Below are 15,061 nucleotides of genomic sequence, written 5' to 3' on the forward strand. Positions count from 1 at the left end.
TTTGCATGTATTCCTGGGTTTATGTATGTGCATACATATGCATATATGAAAACTCATTGTAACCTGTGTGTATGTGTATGCACACGTTTCTGCTGCTCTAGTTAGTGTAATGTATAGAATGGACAGAAACATTCAAAATGCAGAGTGTCGGCCCTTTTAAGGAACTTATCTTTTAGCAGGAAAGGGAAAGGAAAAAAATAAAAATGAAGTATTTGGAGAACATATTGAATGCTAAGTTACTTAATGACAATGATACTGTTCTAAGACTTTGTAGAAGGAAATTGAAGCTCAGTTAGGTGAAATATTTTCTTAGGATCACCCAGTTAGAAATTAGGCTGAAATTTGAATCTACTCTAAACATGTGGTCTTCCTACCAATCACATATATAGACCTGTAATGCAGGGCATGTGATGACACGTGACATTTCATTTGTAACAAGAGTCATGATTAAATTCACAGGAGAAAGAGATTCTTCTTGCCCAAAAAATTAGGATAAAACAAAAAAGCTCCATCTTAGAGTCAGGCCTTCATATAAGGCTAATAAGGCCCCCCGTGATGAGAAGGAGCTTCACACACCATCGTTATACACAAAGACTAACACTGTCCGGAGGCACAATAGGTGTAAAAATTAACCACTGTTAACATGGATTAGAACAGTTTATAACTAGGTGGGAGCCTACATAAAACCAAAGATTTAAGAAACAGAGACTGGTCCATAGACTTATTATTACATAGACTTACTCTCCTGGCATTTAGAACTTTGCAGATGCAATTGAAGCGAGCAGCAGGTCTCAAAGAGAACATGCAAGCTCAGGTGTGCAAGAACTGAGTTAGGTTCTTCCTCTTTCCAGGTTTGCATTGTTAGAATGAGGAATGAGGCAAATTCTGGACAGGGGGAGAAGGATGGAAAGGCCTTTCACTCTTTCCAGTGGGAAGTGGGGGTGAGGAGGAAGAGGAAGTGGCAAACATGACATCAAGAAGTAGAACCTGTGGGACTTGGAAACCCAAAGGTTCAAGAGGAGGTAAGGATCTGAAATGTAAAGGCTGGGATGCAGGGAATATCGGAATACAGAGGCCCATGAAGGAGAGAGAGAGAGAAAGCAAGCCAGCTAGCTGAGTGGTGACAAAACTCCACTGCCACCTGGACATAAGATTGAAAGTGAGTGATGGATTCACTTAGGAATGCTTTGCAAAGACCTGCTTCATAGCTTTGGGGAAAGGATGAAGCAGAGAAGAAAGAAAGAGAGAAAGAGAGAAAGAGAGAAAGAGAGAAAGAGAGAAAGAAAGAAAGAAAGAAAGAAAGAAAGAAAGAAAGAAAGAAAGAAAGAAAGAGACCAACCAAGTAAACAAACAAATAAGCAAAAAACCCCAGCCCCCTCCCTTCCTAATATGCTACCAACATATCTGGCTGTTTGATAGGGACTTCCTGCCTGCCTTTTCTTTCTTGCTTGCTGGATTCCTTCCTTCCTTCCTCTTTGGGACATCATTAGACTCCATTCCAATTCCAGTGTGTAGGATGTGGGGGAAAATGCAAAGCTCAGTTTCTTGTTATTGAATACACTAAATCCATCTGAGGAAAGGGAGAAGGGCTATAGTCATCTCATGCCATGTCCTCTAAATCCCTTTGAGATTTTAGAAGACATGACATGTGGGTGGCTTAGAAGTGTTAGTACTTCCATGTGGAATAGCCAGTATATTTCAGTGAAAAAGGAGGGGCATGATGACTGTGTGTTTGTATGTGTGTGTGTGTGTGTGTGTGTGTGTGTGTATGTGTGTCAAACTAATCGTGAAATCAACAAGTGAGATGGGGCAGGGGACTGGAATGGACTCAGTAGCAATATTCAACAAGATTTTAAGAATGAATAGCAGTAATACAAGTCAGAATCAGAAAGAGAAACTATTTTATATTCCATAGATAGATGTGTGACTACAATATATTTTTGCAAACCTGATATCTGAGGCTACAGGAAAGAGTCCTGGACAGGCACAATAGGCCAGGTATGCAAAATATCTTCCTATGTAAGAGTTTGAAGTAAGAAGAGAACTGGAGATGAGCTGTATGGGCTATTGGTGTGTTGGGGGTCATGAAATGGAAATCTATGATGGGCATGAGGAGCACAGGCTCCTTAGACATAGCCTAGGTTTAAATTCTATCACCATTTCTAATAATAAGTGACATTTTGCAAAATATTTAACCTTAATGGGACTGAACTTACCTACTTACCTCCTACTTATTTCTGATCTGCACTTAGTATTAAAATATCTACAGATAATATGAACTCTTGTTGGTACCTTCCCATTATTCTCTCCCTTTTCTTGGGTAGAAGCAGCTCAGTCTTTCCTGGGGATTTACCATTCCTGACTCACTGTCCATGTGGCTTATTAAGACTGATTCTACCCCCAGGTATGTCTACGAGCCTGTTACCTAATCGGGCCCATAAGATTTAATTCCAGGAGTTTTTCTGAAACAAGTACTAAGAAGGTATTTTCTTTTCCTGAGAAGATATAAGCTGCCAGAGGCCACTACAAAGACAGAGTCCGCCTGAGAGTTAAGCTCATACAGAGGAGAGTGGAGCTGAGTGACAGGGAGAGATCAGGATCTGAGCCATTTCATAAGCCTCTGGATCTAGTGCAGTCTTGATAAAGTTAGACCTTCTGATATTTCAGACCAATGAGCCAATAGTGTTGAATTTTTTTTCTTAAGACAGATTGCATTTTTTTATCACGTCTTGAGAGGAGTCTTGATCAAGAAATGATTTCCCATCACTGATTTTGAGGACTCATTTAATAATATAAGCAAAACACTTGGCTCCAGGCTTGACCCACCAGAAGTGCTCAATAAATGGGACTTGCAAAGATATGAAATGAGCAATCTTGAACTATGGGAAGCTGACCTTGAACTATGGGAAACAATGAGGACATCGTACATGCTCAAACACATTGAATACAGGGTTTAAAGCATTACTTTATCTCTCTGATATATAATACAGCTGTCAAATGACCCCTGGAAAATACCATTGAAACAGGGCTCGCTTTCCAAAATAACAAAGGTTCATTATTGAGCAAATTCTTAATTTTCTATACATAATTTAGTCGCAGTAAATATGGAATCACCATTCATCTGTCCTTGATACCAGTCAGCTTCATGTATAGCATGCCAGCATATCAATAATATAAACCTTAATTATTATTAACAGTCACTCAGTTAAAAGATTCCCTTATCTTTGCATACTTACTAGATACCTGAGTGGCTTATAATGAGAACTAGTTTATTGCTTTATCCTAAACTCAGAAGCCAACAAATCACATTCTTCAACCTCTTATAGTGAATTTGGCTCTTGGCACAAGCTTCACTTATTTGAGACATCTGGGTACCACTGACCCTTCAATTCCATGTTCTTCAATGTCAAAAGCAACACCTCGACTTTTACATAGAGAACTATTAAACTAAAGAATATGTCATTTTTAGAATTTAAATGGGGCCTTTTCTCTACCCATTTTTTTTTTAATGGGGGGATGCAAATGGGAAAGAAATCTTGAATTTTGGGTTGATCCAAACAACTACCAGCAAGCAACAGAGACTATACTTGAAAATCTGGCTCTTACATATGATGCACGCTGTGTTCAATAAACTATATCACTTTTCTGATTTGTCAAAATGGGGATCATAACCACTATTTCACAATGGTGCTATGAAGATATGAAGACCAATTCCAAGAATTGATGTGCACCTAGACCATTAGAGTTACTCAAAATACAAACCCCTGATGGAGCCTTATCTCAGATCTCCCATCTGCATTCTTCTCCCTTTGAGAATCTATGCTCCCTTCTTAAAATAACAGTCTTTTAAAAAACGTTTTCCTTTTCTTCTTTAGAAGTCATATCGTTCCCCCATCTTAAGTCATGCAGTGAGACTGGGTTCAACCCCACCCCTACTTCAGTCTCCAGGGTAGATCTGTGTCTGGCCTCCGTGGGTAACGTGTTCTTGACCCAGGCCAGGACACTCAGATTCAATTCCTGGAGAGAAAGGAATTGTGAGGCAGGGTGGGTGAGGGCTCTCCTAAACTGCTAGGTTGTTAGTCTAAAGATGGCCGTGTCCACCATTTCCACAAGATGGGGAAGGCCAACATGAGAATGGACACAAGGTGAGGGAAAAGAACTGATAGATAAAATCCATCATTCTTAACAACGTTATTACTGACAGTCATGGAGCACTTGCACAAACAAGTCTTAGGTACCCCACATGAAGCATCTCATTTAATGAAGGAGGTATTAATAATCCTACGCAGGAGAAAACTGAGGCCACAGAAGTGACTTAACTTCTCCTAACCCCCTACTTAGCAAATGGCAGAGCTGGAACTCAGACTTCAGTGTCCCTGAGGCCTTATTCTCCAGGCTGCGCCATCTCCGAGTTCAATGGACTTCTCACATGGGAAAGAGAAGACCACTACGCTGTCAGGTAAATAAAAAGGACATCTATTCCATTAATGGAACTTCTGTGCCAAAATGCATTTTCTATGATGTCCTGTGTCAGTCCTGGAAGCAGTCTGAACTCCTTGGAAGAGAGTTCATATTTATGGTAGTTATGACAGCAATTGCTGTAATAAGATAAGAATGAGCTGTTTTATCTCATAATTATTTGACAATTGTCATTTCAGGGGTGGCATGGCTATTGTCATCCCCAAATAAAGATAATTCTGAAATGCATTAGGTGATTTGGAAAAGATAAGATCTCATCTTCATTTTTCCTCTATGGCAAGTGTGATGCTATTACTCATGATTACTTAATGATTCAGTGTAGCACAGAGAAATCCCTCTCAAGCCTGTCTATACTTCCAGAGCCAAGCTCCAAGCAGAAATGATTAAAGCAAGTTTCTTTTAATTAAACTTGTCGAATAATCCTAAACAGTCTTTTAGTTTCTATGTACTTTGAAGCAACTGGGTTCCAGGAATGGGTCTAATAGGTATTTCTCTGAAGGACAACTTTTCTGCTGGCATCAGGAAGTAGCTCAGAGTCAGAACACAGGCCATGTGGGCAGAGACCAAGAGACTTCCATCAACAGCCATGGCACTGTACAATTTACAAGATCTCATCCCTTCTCTGAAAAATACACCCAAGCTTAAAGAACTTGAGGGGTCCTTTGCCAAGTCCAGTTGGAGAAATATACAGGCAGAACTATGGCCAAGGGAGCTTTGAGTATCTGCCACTCATCTGCCCAAGTGGACTAGACGTCCAGGGCTCACTGCTCCAACCCAGAAAAGAAGGCCAATAGGCAGAGGCAATAGTGTCCGCTGATTTAGGAGAGCATGGTCTTTGGAGACAAACAGCTCACATTTAAATCCTGGCTTTTGCTCTTTCTAGCTGTGTGACCTTGGCCAAATTACTTAATCTTTCTGTGCCATAGATTTCCCATCTGCTGATGATAATGAACGGCTTCCTTCAGAAAGCTGTTATGAGGATTAAATAGCTTAAGTTTGAATAGTGCTTATCACACTGCTAGGGCTTGAATGGAAAAGATGTGTCTTTTTGCTCCCAAAGGAAAAGAGAAGGAAGTTTCATTTACTTTACTTAGCAGACATATTAATTAGGATTCATACACAATAATGGGAAATGCTTTTATAAAGATAATAATTTTTGACATTTGGTTACCACGGCTTTGCTAATAAAGCTTCCAAATAGAAGACCTCTCTTTTTAAGGAATAGATAGGAAAGGACATGGTCTATTCATCTTATAGTAATGCTATGAGCAGCTAAGACTTCCAGTGAGCTATAAAACATTGTGCATCATATGTCACATACAGGGGCAATATTCTCATCCCAACTCCTTTTCCTTGTCTGTCACAGTACTCAATTTTTGTTTGTTTGTTTCTACTAGCAGGAACAAACCCTGTCCAGTCCTCTGAATGGGTACCATCTTCCCTTTAGTGCTGGGTACCACATACACATTTTAGTCCCTTAGAAGCCTGACTTGAGTAACAATTGGTCCCTCGTAACTCTCCCATTGGCAAAGCATTAAGTCCATATCTAGGAGGAACTGGGAAGAGCCCATTCATTTATTTCATTCTTTCATTTATTTATTTTCTGAGACCTTTTTCTGTAGATTAAACACCAAGAAAAGGAAGAGAATGTTAAAAAAAAAAAACTGACATTTTAAGTTTTAGGCAAAATTTCACCGAGATCAAATGGTGTCCTGAATAAGAGAGGGTGGGATGCTAACCAGAGGAGGAACCTGTGGAAGCAGCACAGCTGAATTTCTGGTCCTGGGAGGGGTCAGGTCTCAGGTCTCCCTTATCAAGAGGAGCAGCAGGAAAGAGGTGAGTAGCTTCTTTGCAGCAAAGGTTTCTTTGGGTAGAAAAATCTCATTTTGAGAGGTGTTTTATGGTTTAAATGTGAAGTGTGCCCCCAAACCAAAAATTCATGTGTGAGACAATGCAACAAAGTTTAGAGGTGAGTTAGCTTCCACATATTAGTGAAAACATTTGACCTTTGGTTTTGGGGGATTGTCTTATTTAACATGATAGTTTAAAATCATTCTTCTTTATGGCTGAGTAATATTCCCTTAAGATGACTGGGTTATGAGAGATTTAACCTAATCAGTACATTAATTTTCTGACAGGGATTAACTAAATAGTAACTCCAGGCAGGTAGAGTGGGCTGGAGGAGGAAGGTCCTAGGTACAATGCTTTGAGGTATATATTCTGTCTATGGTGAGGGGAGTCTGGGTCTCTCTGCTTTCTGGTGCTATGTCCTGAGCCATGTTCCTCCACCATGCTCTTCCACCATGATGTTCTGCCTCACCTTGGGCCCCAAAGAATGGAGTGGGGCCATCAAGGGAGAGAGACCTCTGAAACAGTGAACCCCCCAATAAACCTGTCCTCCTCTAATTGTTCTTGTCAGGTCTTTTGGTCACAGAAGCTCAAAGGCTGACTGCAGTCACAGGGGAGGAGGAAATGGTCTCAGTCCATACAGAAGTCCCTCTGTGTGATCTCTGAGGCAGTTTATTTGCAAACGGCTTGTCTTTCACTTTTCTGGGCAGTTTCATTTGCTTTTTAAGAGATTTCTCTAATGCAGTTCTCTGGCTTTCAACTCCCACAGGAATGTTAGGGCAGTGTTTGGAAATGAGAAAGATAAAAATGCATTCCTCTTAGAAGTTCCTCTAGAAGGAGGGGAGCTGGCGTGGAGGTGGGAGCTGTTCTGTGCCTTGGCGAGGCCATCTGCATGTTTTGTCCTTGGAGGCAGCGTGGCCCCAGGAGAGGGCAGGGAGGTCCTTCCATGCCCTGGTTGCAGGGAGCTCAATCTCCTTAAAGGTCAGATGATTCTGGACAATGTGAGCAGGAGGCCAGGGGATATTACACTGGTCTGAGCAGGTCACTTGTAGCGCTGTTTACACCAGCAAAGGCCTGGAAACACGGCAGATGATTTTTCCATAGTCAGATTAGCTGAGCTGGGGCCCAGTGAAGCATGTATTTTGGCAAAAGTGTGAATGTAAATTTGAAAGATATTGATAAGTTAATACTAGAATTACAATAAAATGTTCCAAACTTTGCTTTTACTTTGCTAGGATCCAGGCCCTCGGAAACACAAAAGCCAATATTAACTTATGTTATTTCCCTTCTTTTCAAGTTCAAGTTCAGCCACCGGTTCCCACAGAGGTCACTGCTAATTTAACTAAGGAAGGTTTAAAAACAAGCAAAAAGAACACTGTTTTCTTTGCTTTCTTTATTTCTCATGCTGTTCTTTCCCTGTCTCTCCTCCCTGCTCCCGTATCTCTTGTTTTCCATATATACTTCCCACCAACATATGTAGCTTATTTTCTTTATTTTTCATGGTGTGAGGTTTGAACCTAGTGGTGCTCTACCACTGAGCTACATCTCCAGCCCTTTCTTACCTCATATTTTGAGACAGTCTCACTAAATTGTCCAGCTGGACTCAAACTTGCAATCCTCCTGCTTCAGCTTCCCAAATCACTGGGATTGCAGGTATGTTCTACTGTGCCCAAGTATGTATATTTTTTCAATAGTGTTATGATTCATCTCCCATATATATTTTTAAAATAAAACGATATGTAACTATTTTAAACACATATAGATAACAATATACTCTAACAAGTGAGGCACAGATAGATCATTGTGAATAAGCAGCATTTATGTGAATGCAAATACCTGTATTTGTGTAGGTTATGGGCTGAATATTTGCATCATCCCAAATTCACATGCTAAAGCCTTTATTCCTATTGTTGTAATAATACTTGGATGTGGTGCATTTGATGATCATTAGAATTAGGTAAAGTCATGTAAGTGAGGTCTAAATGATGAAATTAGTGCCACAGGTGAACAACAAGAGGGAGAAGAGCTCTCCTGCATTCCACCATGTGAGGACACAGCCAAAGGTAGCCATTTGGGAACCAGGAGGAGGACCTTGCCAGGAACCAAACCTGCAGGCACCTTGATCTTGAGCTTTCTGGGCTCCAGGACTCTGTTTAAATCTCCAGTCTGTGGCATTTTGTTACAGCAGCCTGAGCAAAGTAAGACCATTTAAGTATACATGCTTGGTAATTCAAAGACTATTTCTGGAAGGCTAAACAAGAAACTAGGATGACTGACTGTGTCCCAGACTGCAGGAAGTTCCAAAGGACCTGAAATGAGGAATGAAAAGATCTACATTCACACTAAGTAAGACCTACTTATTGGAATATGCCATTATATGTATAAAATGCTTTTTAGTAATAAAAATCACTATTTCTTTCAAAATGTCTTTCTCATAGACTCATCAAAACATAACACAGCATCATATACAAAGTCCCCACAGCTTTCTAATTTCAATAATCCATTTTGGGCTTATGAAGAAATTTGTGACACAACTTTTAACATTCCCCAACAATGTTGACTGCCCCAGTGTCACACCCGCTCTCAGAAGGCGGGAATTCCAATGCTCATTTACTACACAGTGTCTTAATGTGCCAGAGGGTAAGGTGAGACTTACCAGTAGAACCGATTTGGTACCACCCCTTCTTGGATAAGCTGCCATCTTCTCCCAAACTCGGCAGAGCTGTATAACTGTAAAAAAAAAGAGAGAGAGAGAGAGAGAAAGAGAGAGAGATCATGAGCCCTAGGGTACACCAAATGCACAAGCATCAGTCTTCACTTTTAAATCATTAATAATAATACCTGCCGTTCATTGAGCACCTGCTACATGCCAACCAAGTGTTCCAATAACTCATCTCTATTCTTCACATAAATTCTTCAAAATAGATATTAACAAATACCTTTTAGAGTTGAGAAAATCGGGGCTCAGAAGGGTTAGTTGACTTGTTAGAAATCACATGCCAGAAAGGATTGGAATCCATACCATGTTCTGCCTGGAGATAAAGTCTGGGGTCCACTTGACTTGGCATCCACAACACTGTGGAGACTGGAGGGTGCAATATGTCGACTTAGCTCAGTGTAACCTGTACCTGACTAAAATGATAGAAAGGCACAGATCGTCCCCCAGGATAAAGGAAGGGCCAAGAGTCAGCAAGGGATGCTTCATAGTGGAGAACTAGTTGGGACATGAGTGAATGGCAGGATTCAAACTAACAAAAACAGCATTACTCACAGGGGAGCGGCATGGGTCAAAGTGGTGAGGTGGGCAGGGACCCTGGATGAACAAGCCTGGTTTACGTAAATGAGTGCAGATGAGCATGCTGAGGGCAACGTGGAAGAAGCTCTGAACGTCACATTAGGGAGACCAGACTTGATCCTGCAGAAGGAGGAGCCAATGCTGGTCTTTATGAGTCACCAAAGGAACCTCAGGTTATAAAACAGCACTCCACATTGACTAAGCTCTTACCAGAACCAAGTGCTTTGCATGCATTATGTGTTAATGCATCGCTCTGATAAATGAAATTATTCTGTTTTACAGATGGCTCCACAGCTGGTGAGATTTAAAATCCACTCGCTACACTGCTTTAGTACTCACCCAGGGCAACTGCACAGAGTCCCTACTCACGGGATGGGGATTGGCCCTCATATAGTTCATCTCTCAGAATGTCTTTTTTCCTTTTTTTATGGCTTATTCCTCATTGCTCCTTGACATTCCTGCTCTGGTAGTCTTTATGTCATACTGTGATTTTTTTCTGCCCTGAAAAGCATCCTCTGATGGCATCCCGTTGCTCTTTGTACCCCAGTTCCCATGGGCACTTTGTTACTGATTTGGAAAAGGTCATTCAGAGCATCTCTTTTCTGCTGTGTTCCTGGTCTGTAATGCACCTGCCCCTCAGTATTCCACCACGGTATCTGCCGGCTCCCACAGAATGACTGGTGAGTCACACTACACTGAGCACCGTGACCGCCCAGCTTGCTCATCTCTGCCCAGCCACGACACTCAGGGGAGGGTCAAATGACTCACCAAGTGACTCACCACGGCTGTAGATGCACCAGGCGTGACAGAGGAACAATGCATCTCAAGAGAATATTTACTGACCCTTTAAGGAACCTGCTATGACATTGTGTCCATTTGATCAGAACACAGCCTGACTCCACAGAGGATGCTACTAAGATGAGCAGTTCCATCAGATACAGCTGGAGAGTGTTGGAGCATCCAGGCAAGGAGAATCTGTGGCTTTTTATTTCAATGTACATTGTATTATTTTTTCTTTGCTCATCATTAGATTTTGGATCTTGAATTGTTTCCCCAAATCCCATGTGTCAAAGGATTGATCCCAGAGGGACCCCACTGAGAAGCACTGGAACCTATGAGCCGTGAGGCCTCCTGGAAGTTGCTTAGGTCATTGGAAGCATCCCCTTGTTTTAGTCAGCATTTTTGCTGCTATGACCAAAAGACCTCACAAGAAACATTTTAGAGGAGGAAAAGTTTATTTGGGGGCTCATGGTTTCAGAGGTCTCAGTTCACAGATGGCCGGTTACATTGCTCTGGGCGGGAGGCAAGGCAGAACATCATGGTGGAAGCGTATGGCTGAGGAAAGCAGCTCAGGACATGGAACCAGCGAGACCAACGAGACAGCTTCACACTCCAGCTCCAAATTTCCCTTTTACCTGCTCTATTTTTTTTTTTTTAAACCTAGACCCTACCCTTCTTCATATGAGATTAGGGTGAAAAGAGTTCACACCACTGTAGTATGCCTATGTCTATATGCAAAACCTTGTAAATATCTATGTTTACACGCACAATTCAATACAAACATAACAGAGTCAAGATAGTTCAAATTAATAATTTTGTGTATGAAGCCTAGACTCACGTAGATCCTGTAAGAATCATATATAAACTCTAAGGGCTCATATGGTTACCCCCAGGAATTGCCATCCCTGTTCCCACAGATAATTCATCTCTGTGAAGGATCGTTGGGTGCCAGCATCTGTGTTTTTTATTTTTTCCCTGTCTTTGTAAATTTATCACCTAGGCTTGGATTCAGAGCCTGTGGACCAGTCAGGTAGGTCCCATGATATTTGTTCCTATCTTCAAAAGGCTGCTTTGTTATTTGTGAGCATCTAGAGGTCCCTGGAGCAGTGGGTATCCAAAACAATTCAATAAACCAACCCTCTCTCATTCAGCTTAGTGACATCCATTCCAATTCTCCCTCTGGAAAGGTACCCTTTGGTCTTAGTGGGTGGGCTTTCTCATCCTCCCACTCCCACCTAGGCACATTCCCCTCCTCTGCCTTTACCCAGGCAGACCACCCTGCCACAGGTTCCTTCAAGCCTTGTCTGCCTTGATGCCAGGTTTTCTTTCAGGCCACATCAAAGGCTGCCTTCTTTATAAACCTTCACCTACCCATGAAGATTCCGACTGGCCTCATCTCCAAAGACCTGTGATTCAACAACAGATACTAGTGAACTACAGATCCCATATTTATATTTAGTTTTTAGTCGTCTTTAAAGAGAGCCTTCTAACAATGTAAGGTAGGAACTTCTTCCTATATAAAATCATGCTAAAATATCTGAGAATACTCCTGCTTTTTAAATGATTGCAATGTTTTAGATGTCATGAATCCCATTCTTCTGTATGTATAGATGCCTAGAGCACAGTAGATAATGGGGAGGGGGTTGGTTCTGCACCAAGTTAAGCCCCCTGTCATAAATCTACATAGTAAGGAACTCAGGTTTTTCAGCAGATGGATAATAGAATTAGAGGAATACGCTTTGCTTCCAAGGATACGTGGCTGTAGTCTAATATCTTAAAATTAAGTCTATAAATATCAGTGCATTTGAAACTCCTAAAGATTTGCACATTCACCCTAAGACAACATGGCTCTGTGTACCCCACCTACGACTTCAAACATTTTCTCCCTAAGAAATTAATTGTCCAGCCTGGTGTTATACTAAAACCAACTCTCAGCCATTCAAGTTAATGTGTTAATTAAACCTACAGAGTCTGACAGCAAAGTTCTCCTCCGCAAAGAAGGGAAAGGTATGAAAGCACTTTCCCCACTGATTCCATCTCAGCTGCCAGTGGAAGGCTTTTCGTGTAGAACAAGTCAATGTCCTTTAATAAAATTCATAGTGTTGGCAGCACCTAAATAAGATTTATTTCCCTCCCTGTCTGTGTCTAGCTCCAAGGTTTCTTTTGACTGTCAGAAGACAGAATGGAGAACTATCATTACTATCTGTCACATCAGAGAAAGCAGCAGCAGCTTTCTCCAGCATTGCCAAGAGAAACAGAGAGAGAGATTAGGAAGAGAAAGAAAGAAAACTTGAGCAAGTTTTAAGAGGGTAATGTGCATCTACTAATGCTTTGTCATGCATCCCAAAATGCCATTCGCAGAAGGTATTTGTTCCGATTCTGCAAACGCTGGTACAAACTATGGGAAAAGAATAGAAGCAGCAGAAATTTTGAAAGGGGAATAGGAAAGGATTCTGGTTAACTAAGAATAAAAGGCAGAAAATCCTTGTCTAAAATCATTCTATGATATCTGAGACCACTTCCCTGCCTTTGTAAATATAACTTAATGAACAAAAACCCAATATTCATCCACGTTCAAGACCTATTAGCAGTCCCAGGGCCTAAACCTCCACACTGTCATTGTGCTGGTGTGGGGCTGTCAACACTTCTCCTTTCTATCACATTTCTCTCCTGAGGTTTAAAAAAAAAAAAAAAAATCTCACGTTGACTTGTTTTCTCACCATCTGCCTTTGTGTGCTATAAGAAGAGTGCAGATAAAAATAGACTTAATTGTAAAGGATGCAACTTCAAGGGTTAGTTTTGATGTGAGTTTATAACCAACTCTCAGGCATCTGTGGCGCCCTCTTCAGGTGGCCGGTGAAGCTACAATTTGGATGCTAGGCACAGTCAAGAGATAAATAAGAGCTGAGTTTCGAAAGGGGACTAAAGAGCTTGAATGCGAGAATGAATGAGATGTAGTATCTTTAGCTATAGCAGATTAATATGGGGTGAGAGAAGGGGGTATTAAAGTAGTTTCCTCTAAGTTCCCCCTAATCTTATTATTCAGATATTGGTTAAAACCCTAGAAGAATGGCATCTTTTTCAACATACTGTAGAAAGGAAATTCAACATACTGTATTGATGCAAATGTTTGTAATTGTCACTGTCCCTGGAAGGTCTTTTCAACACTCCTAAATTGAATCAGGGTTATCTTCTCTTTTCAGATTGATATATAATATAAATTTTCTTTTGCAGCTACAAAATTGTTGCAAAGACACCAATTCCATAGGAATCGGTCCAAGGCAAATTGCACTGAAGCTAAGAGTCCTGATAATATGTTTGAAGTCTCTGGTTGACAGAACGGGATGCTGTTCACCACAAAGCTTCCTGGGGTAACTTACCTAGTCAGGGGGCAGTTTCCTGGGAATCTGCCACACAACTCATGGAGAGACTTCCTTTGGTGGAACCCTTTCTGCTGTTGGCTCTTTTTGAGGTTGCCTGCTCACTCCTCTTTCCTTCTCTGCCCTTAACATTTGGTAGGCAGGGGGGCTCCGAATTGCATTTCTCAAAAAGGCTGACAGAAAACCCTGCCAGTTCTATTTATTTGCCTCATCTTAATTCTGCCCCAGGGATGGCCTCAGAACAAAGCACTCATCTACCTCATGGTTCTCGGGTCCTCTCTGCTGTTCCTGCATTCTTTTTAGCAAGAAAGAGATAGTACCTTAAGGACTTCAAATAAATTCCTAATGCCAGGCCTGAGGCATTGAAAATACCCAGTTCTTTTTTTTTTTTTCCTTCTGACTCAATAGACAGAAAGAGAATCAGTCCAGAGAAACACAAAGTCTTCCAAAGTATGTTCTGATATTCTAGTTCTACAGCACAACTGAGAACCAGAACTCTTGGTAAGGGAAAACCTAAATCGACAGCTCCTAAAATGAGCTGAGGAGTGTTTATCATGGTTAGTTGGTATGGGCCATGTACAGAGAGACAAGCATGATGGCAATCCCAGACACCACCTGCCCCACCAACCCAACAGATGCTTCTCTAAGAAAAACCTAGCTTATCAAGGATATCATAGACAATGTGTAGTAATGTATGTACTTGTTCAGAGTGCTTAAGGGGGAACTTGCAAAATCTTTCAAGGTGAGCATTGAAAGACAATGAGAAGTTCTAAGACAAGAGATGTAGAGAAAAGTGTTCCAGGGGAATGGATCAATGGAAGCAAATGGAGCAGCAAAACTCAGAATGGTGTTTTTTTTTGTTTTTCTTTGACTAAGAGAAGAGAACCAGTGTGGCTGTAATGCAAAATGAAAAGTGACGTGGGAATTGAAGCTGTAAATGGAGCCGGGGACCAGGTTGGGTAGGTACAAGCTTGCCAAAACTTGCAGGGAGCTACTGTAGACTGGATACAAACATCCAGTCAGCAAGGTCAAAAGGTGAGAACACTGTGGCTGAGCATTCAGGCTCTGCTGATGCAGGGTGAGCAGGAATGGTGACAGGCTGCTGGCTCCATCAACCCCTCCTGAGGCTGGATTTGTCAAATCTGACAGAGGCCATTCCTCAGCTGTCACTGAAGGCTGTCACATCCCCCATAGTTGGGTTTGGCACTCTGAGGATTGGGGGAATAGATATATGAAACTGGAGCTGACTGAGAAGGAAAAGTCAATATATGATGTTGGG

At 41.4% G+C, this 15,061-nt stretch overlaps 1 protein-coding gene across 4 annotated transcripts in view; it reads right to left on the minus strand.

Annotated features, from left to right (window-relative positions):
* The window catches only part of Sorcs1 (sortilin related VPS10 domain containing receptor 1), a 477,578-nt gene that overhangs the window by 148,807 nt on the left and 313,710 nt on the right, over positions 1–15,061 (minus strand). For all 4 annotated transcript variants that reach the window (XM_077798467.1, XM_077798468.1, XM_077798470.1 and 1 more), the window contains exon 5: positions 8,984–9,057. In XM_077798467.1, the coding sequence (XP_077654593.1) occupies positions 8,984–9,057 (74 nt within the window). The remainder of the gene's footprint in view (positions 1–8,983; positions 9,058–15,061) is intronic.

The sequence above is a fragment of the Urocitellus parryii genome, chromosome 5 (assembly GCF_045843805.1).
Source record: "Urocitellus parryii isolate mUroPar1 chromosome 5, mUroPar1.hap1, whole genome shotgun sequence".
Lineage (NCBI taxonomy): Eukaryota > Metazoa > Chordata > Mammalia > Rodentia > Sciuridae > Urocitellus > Urocitellus parryii.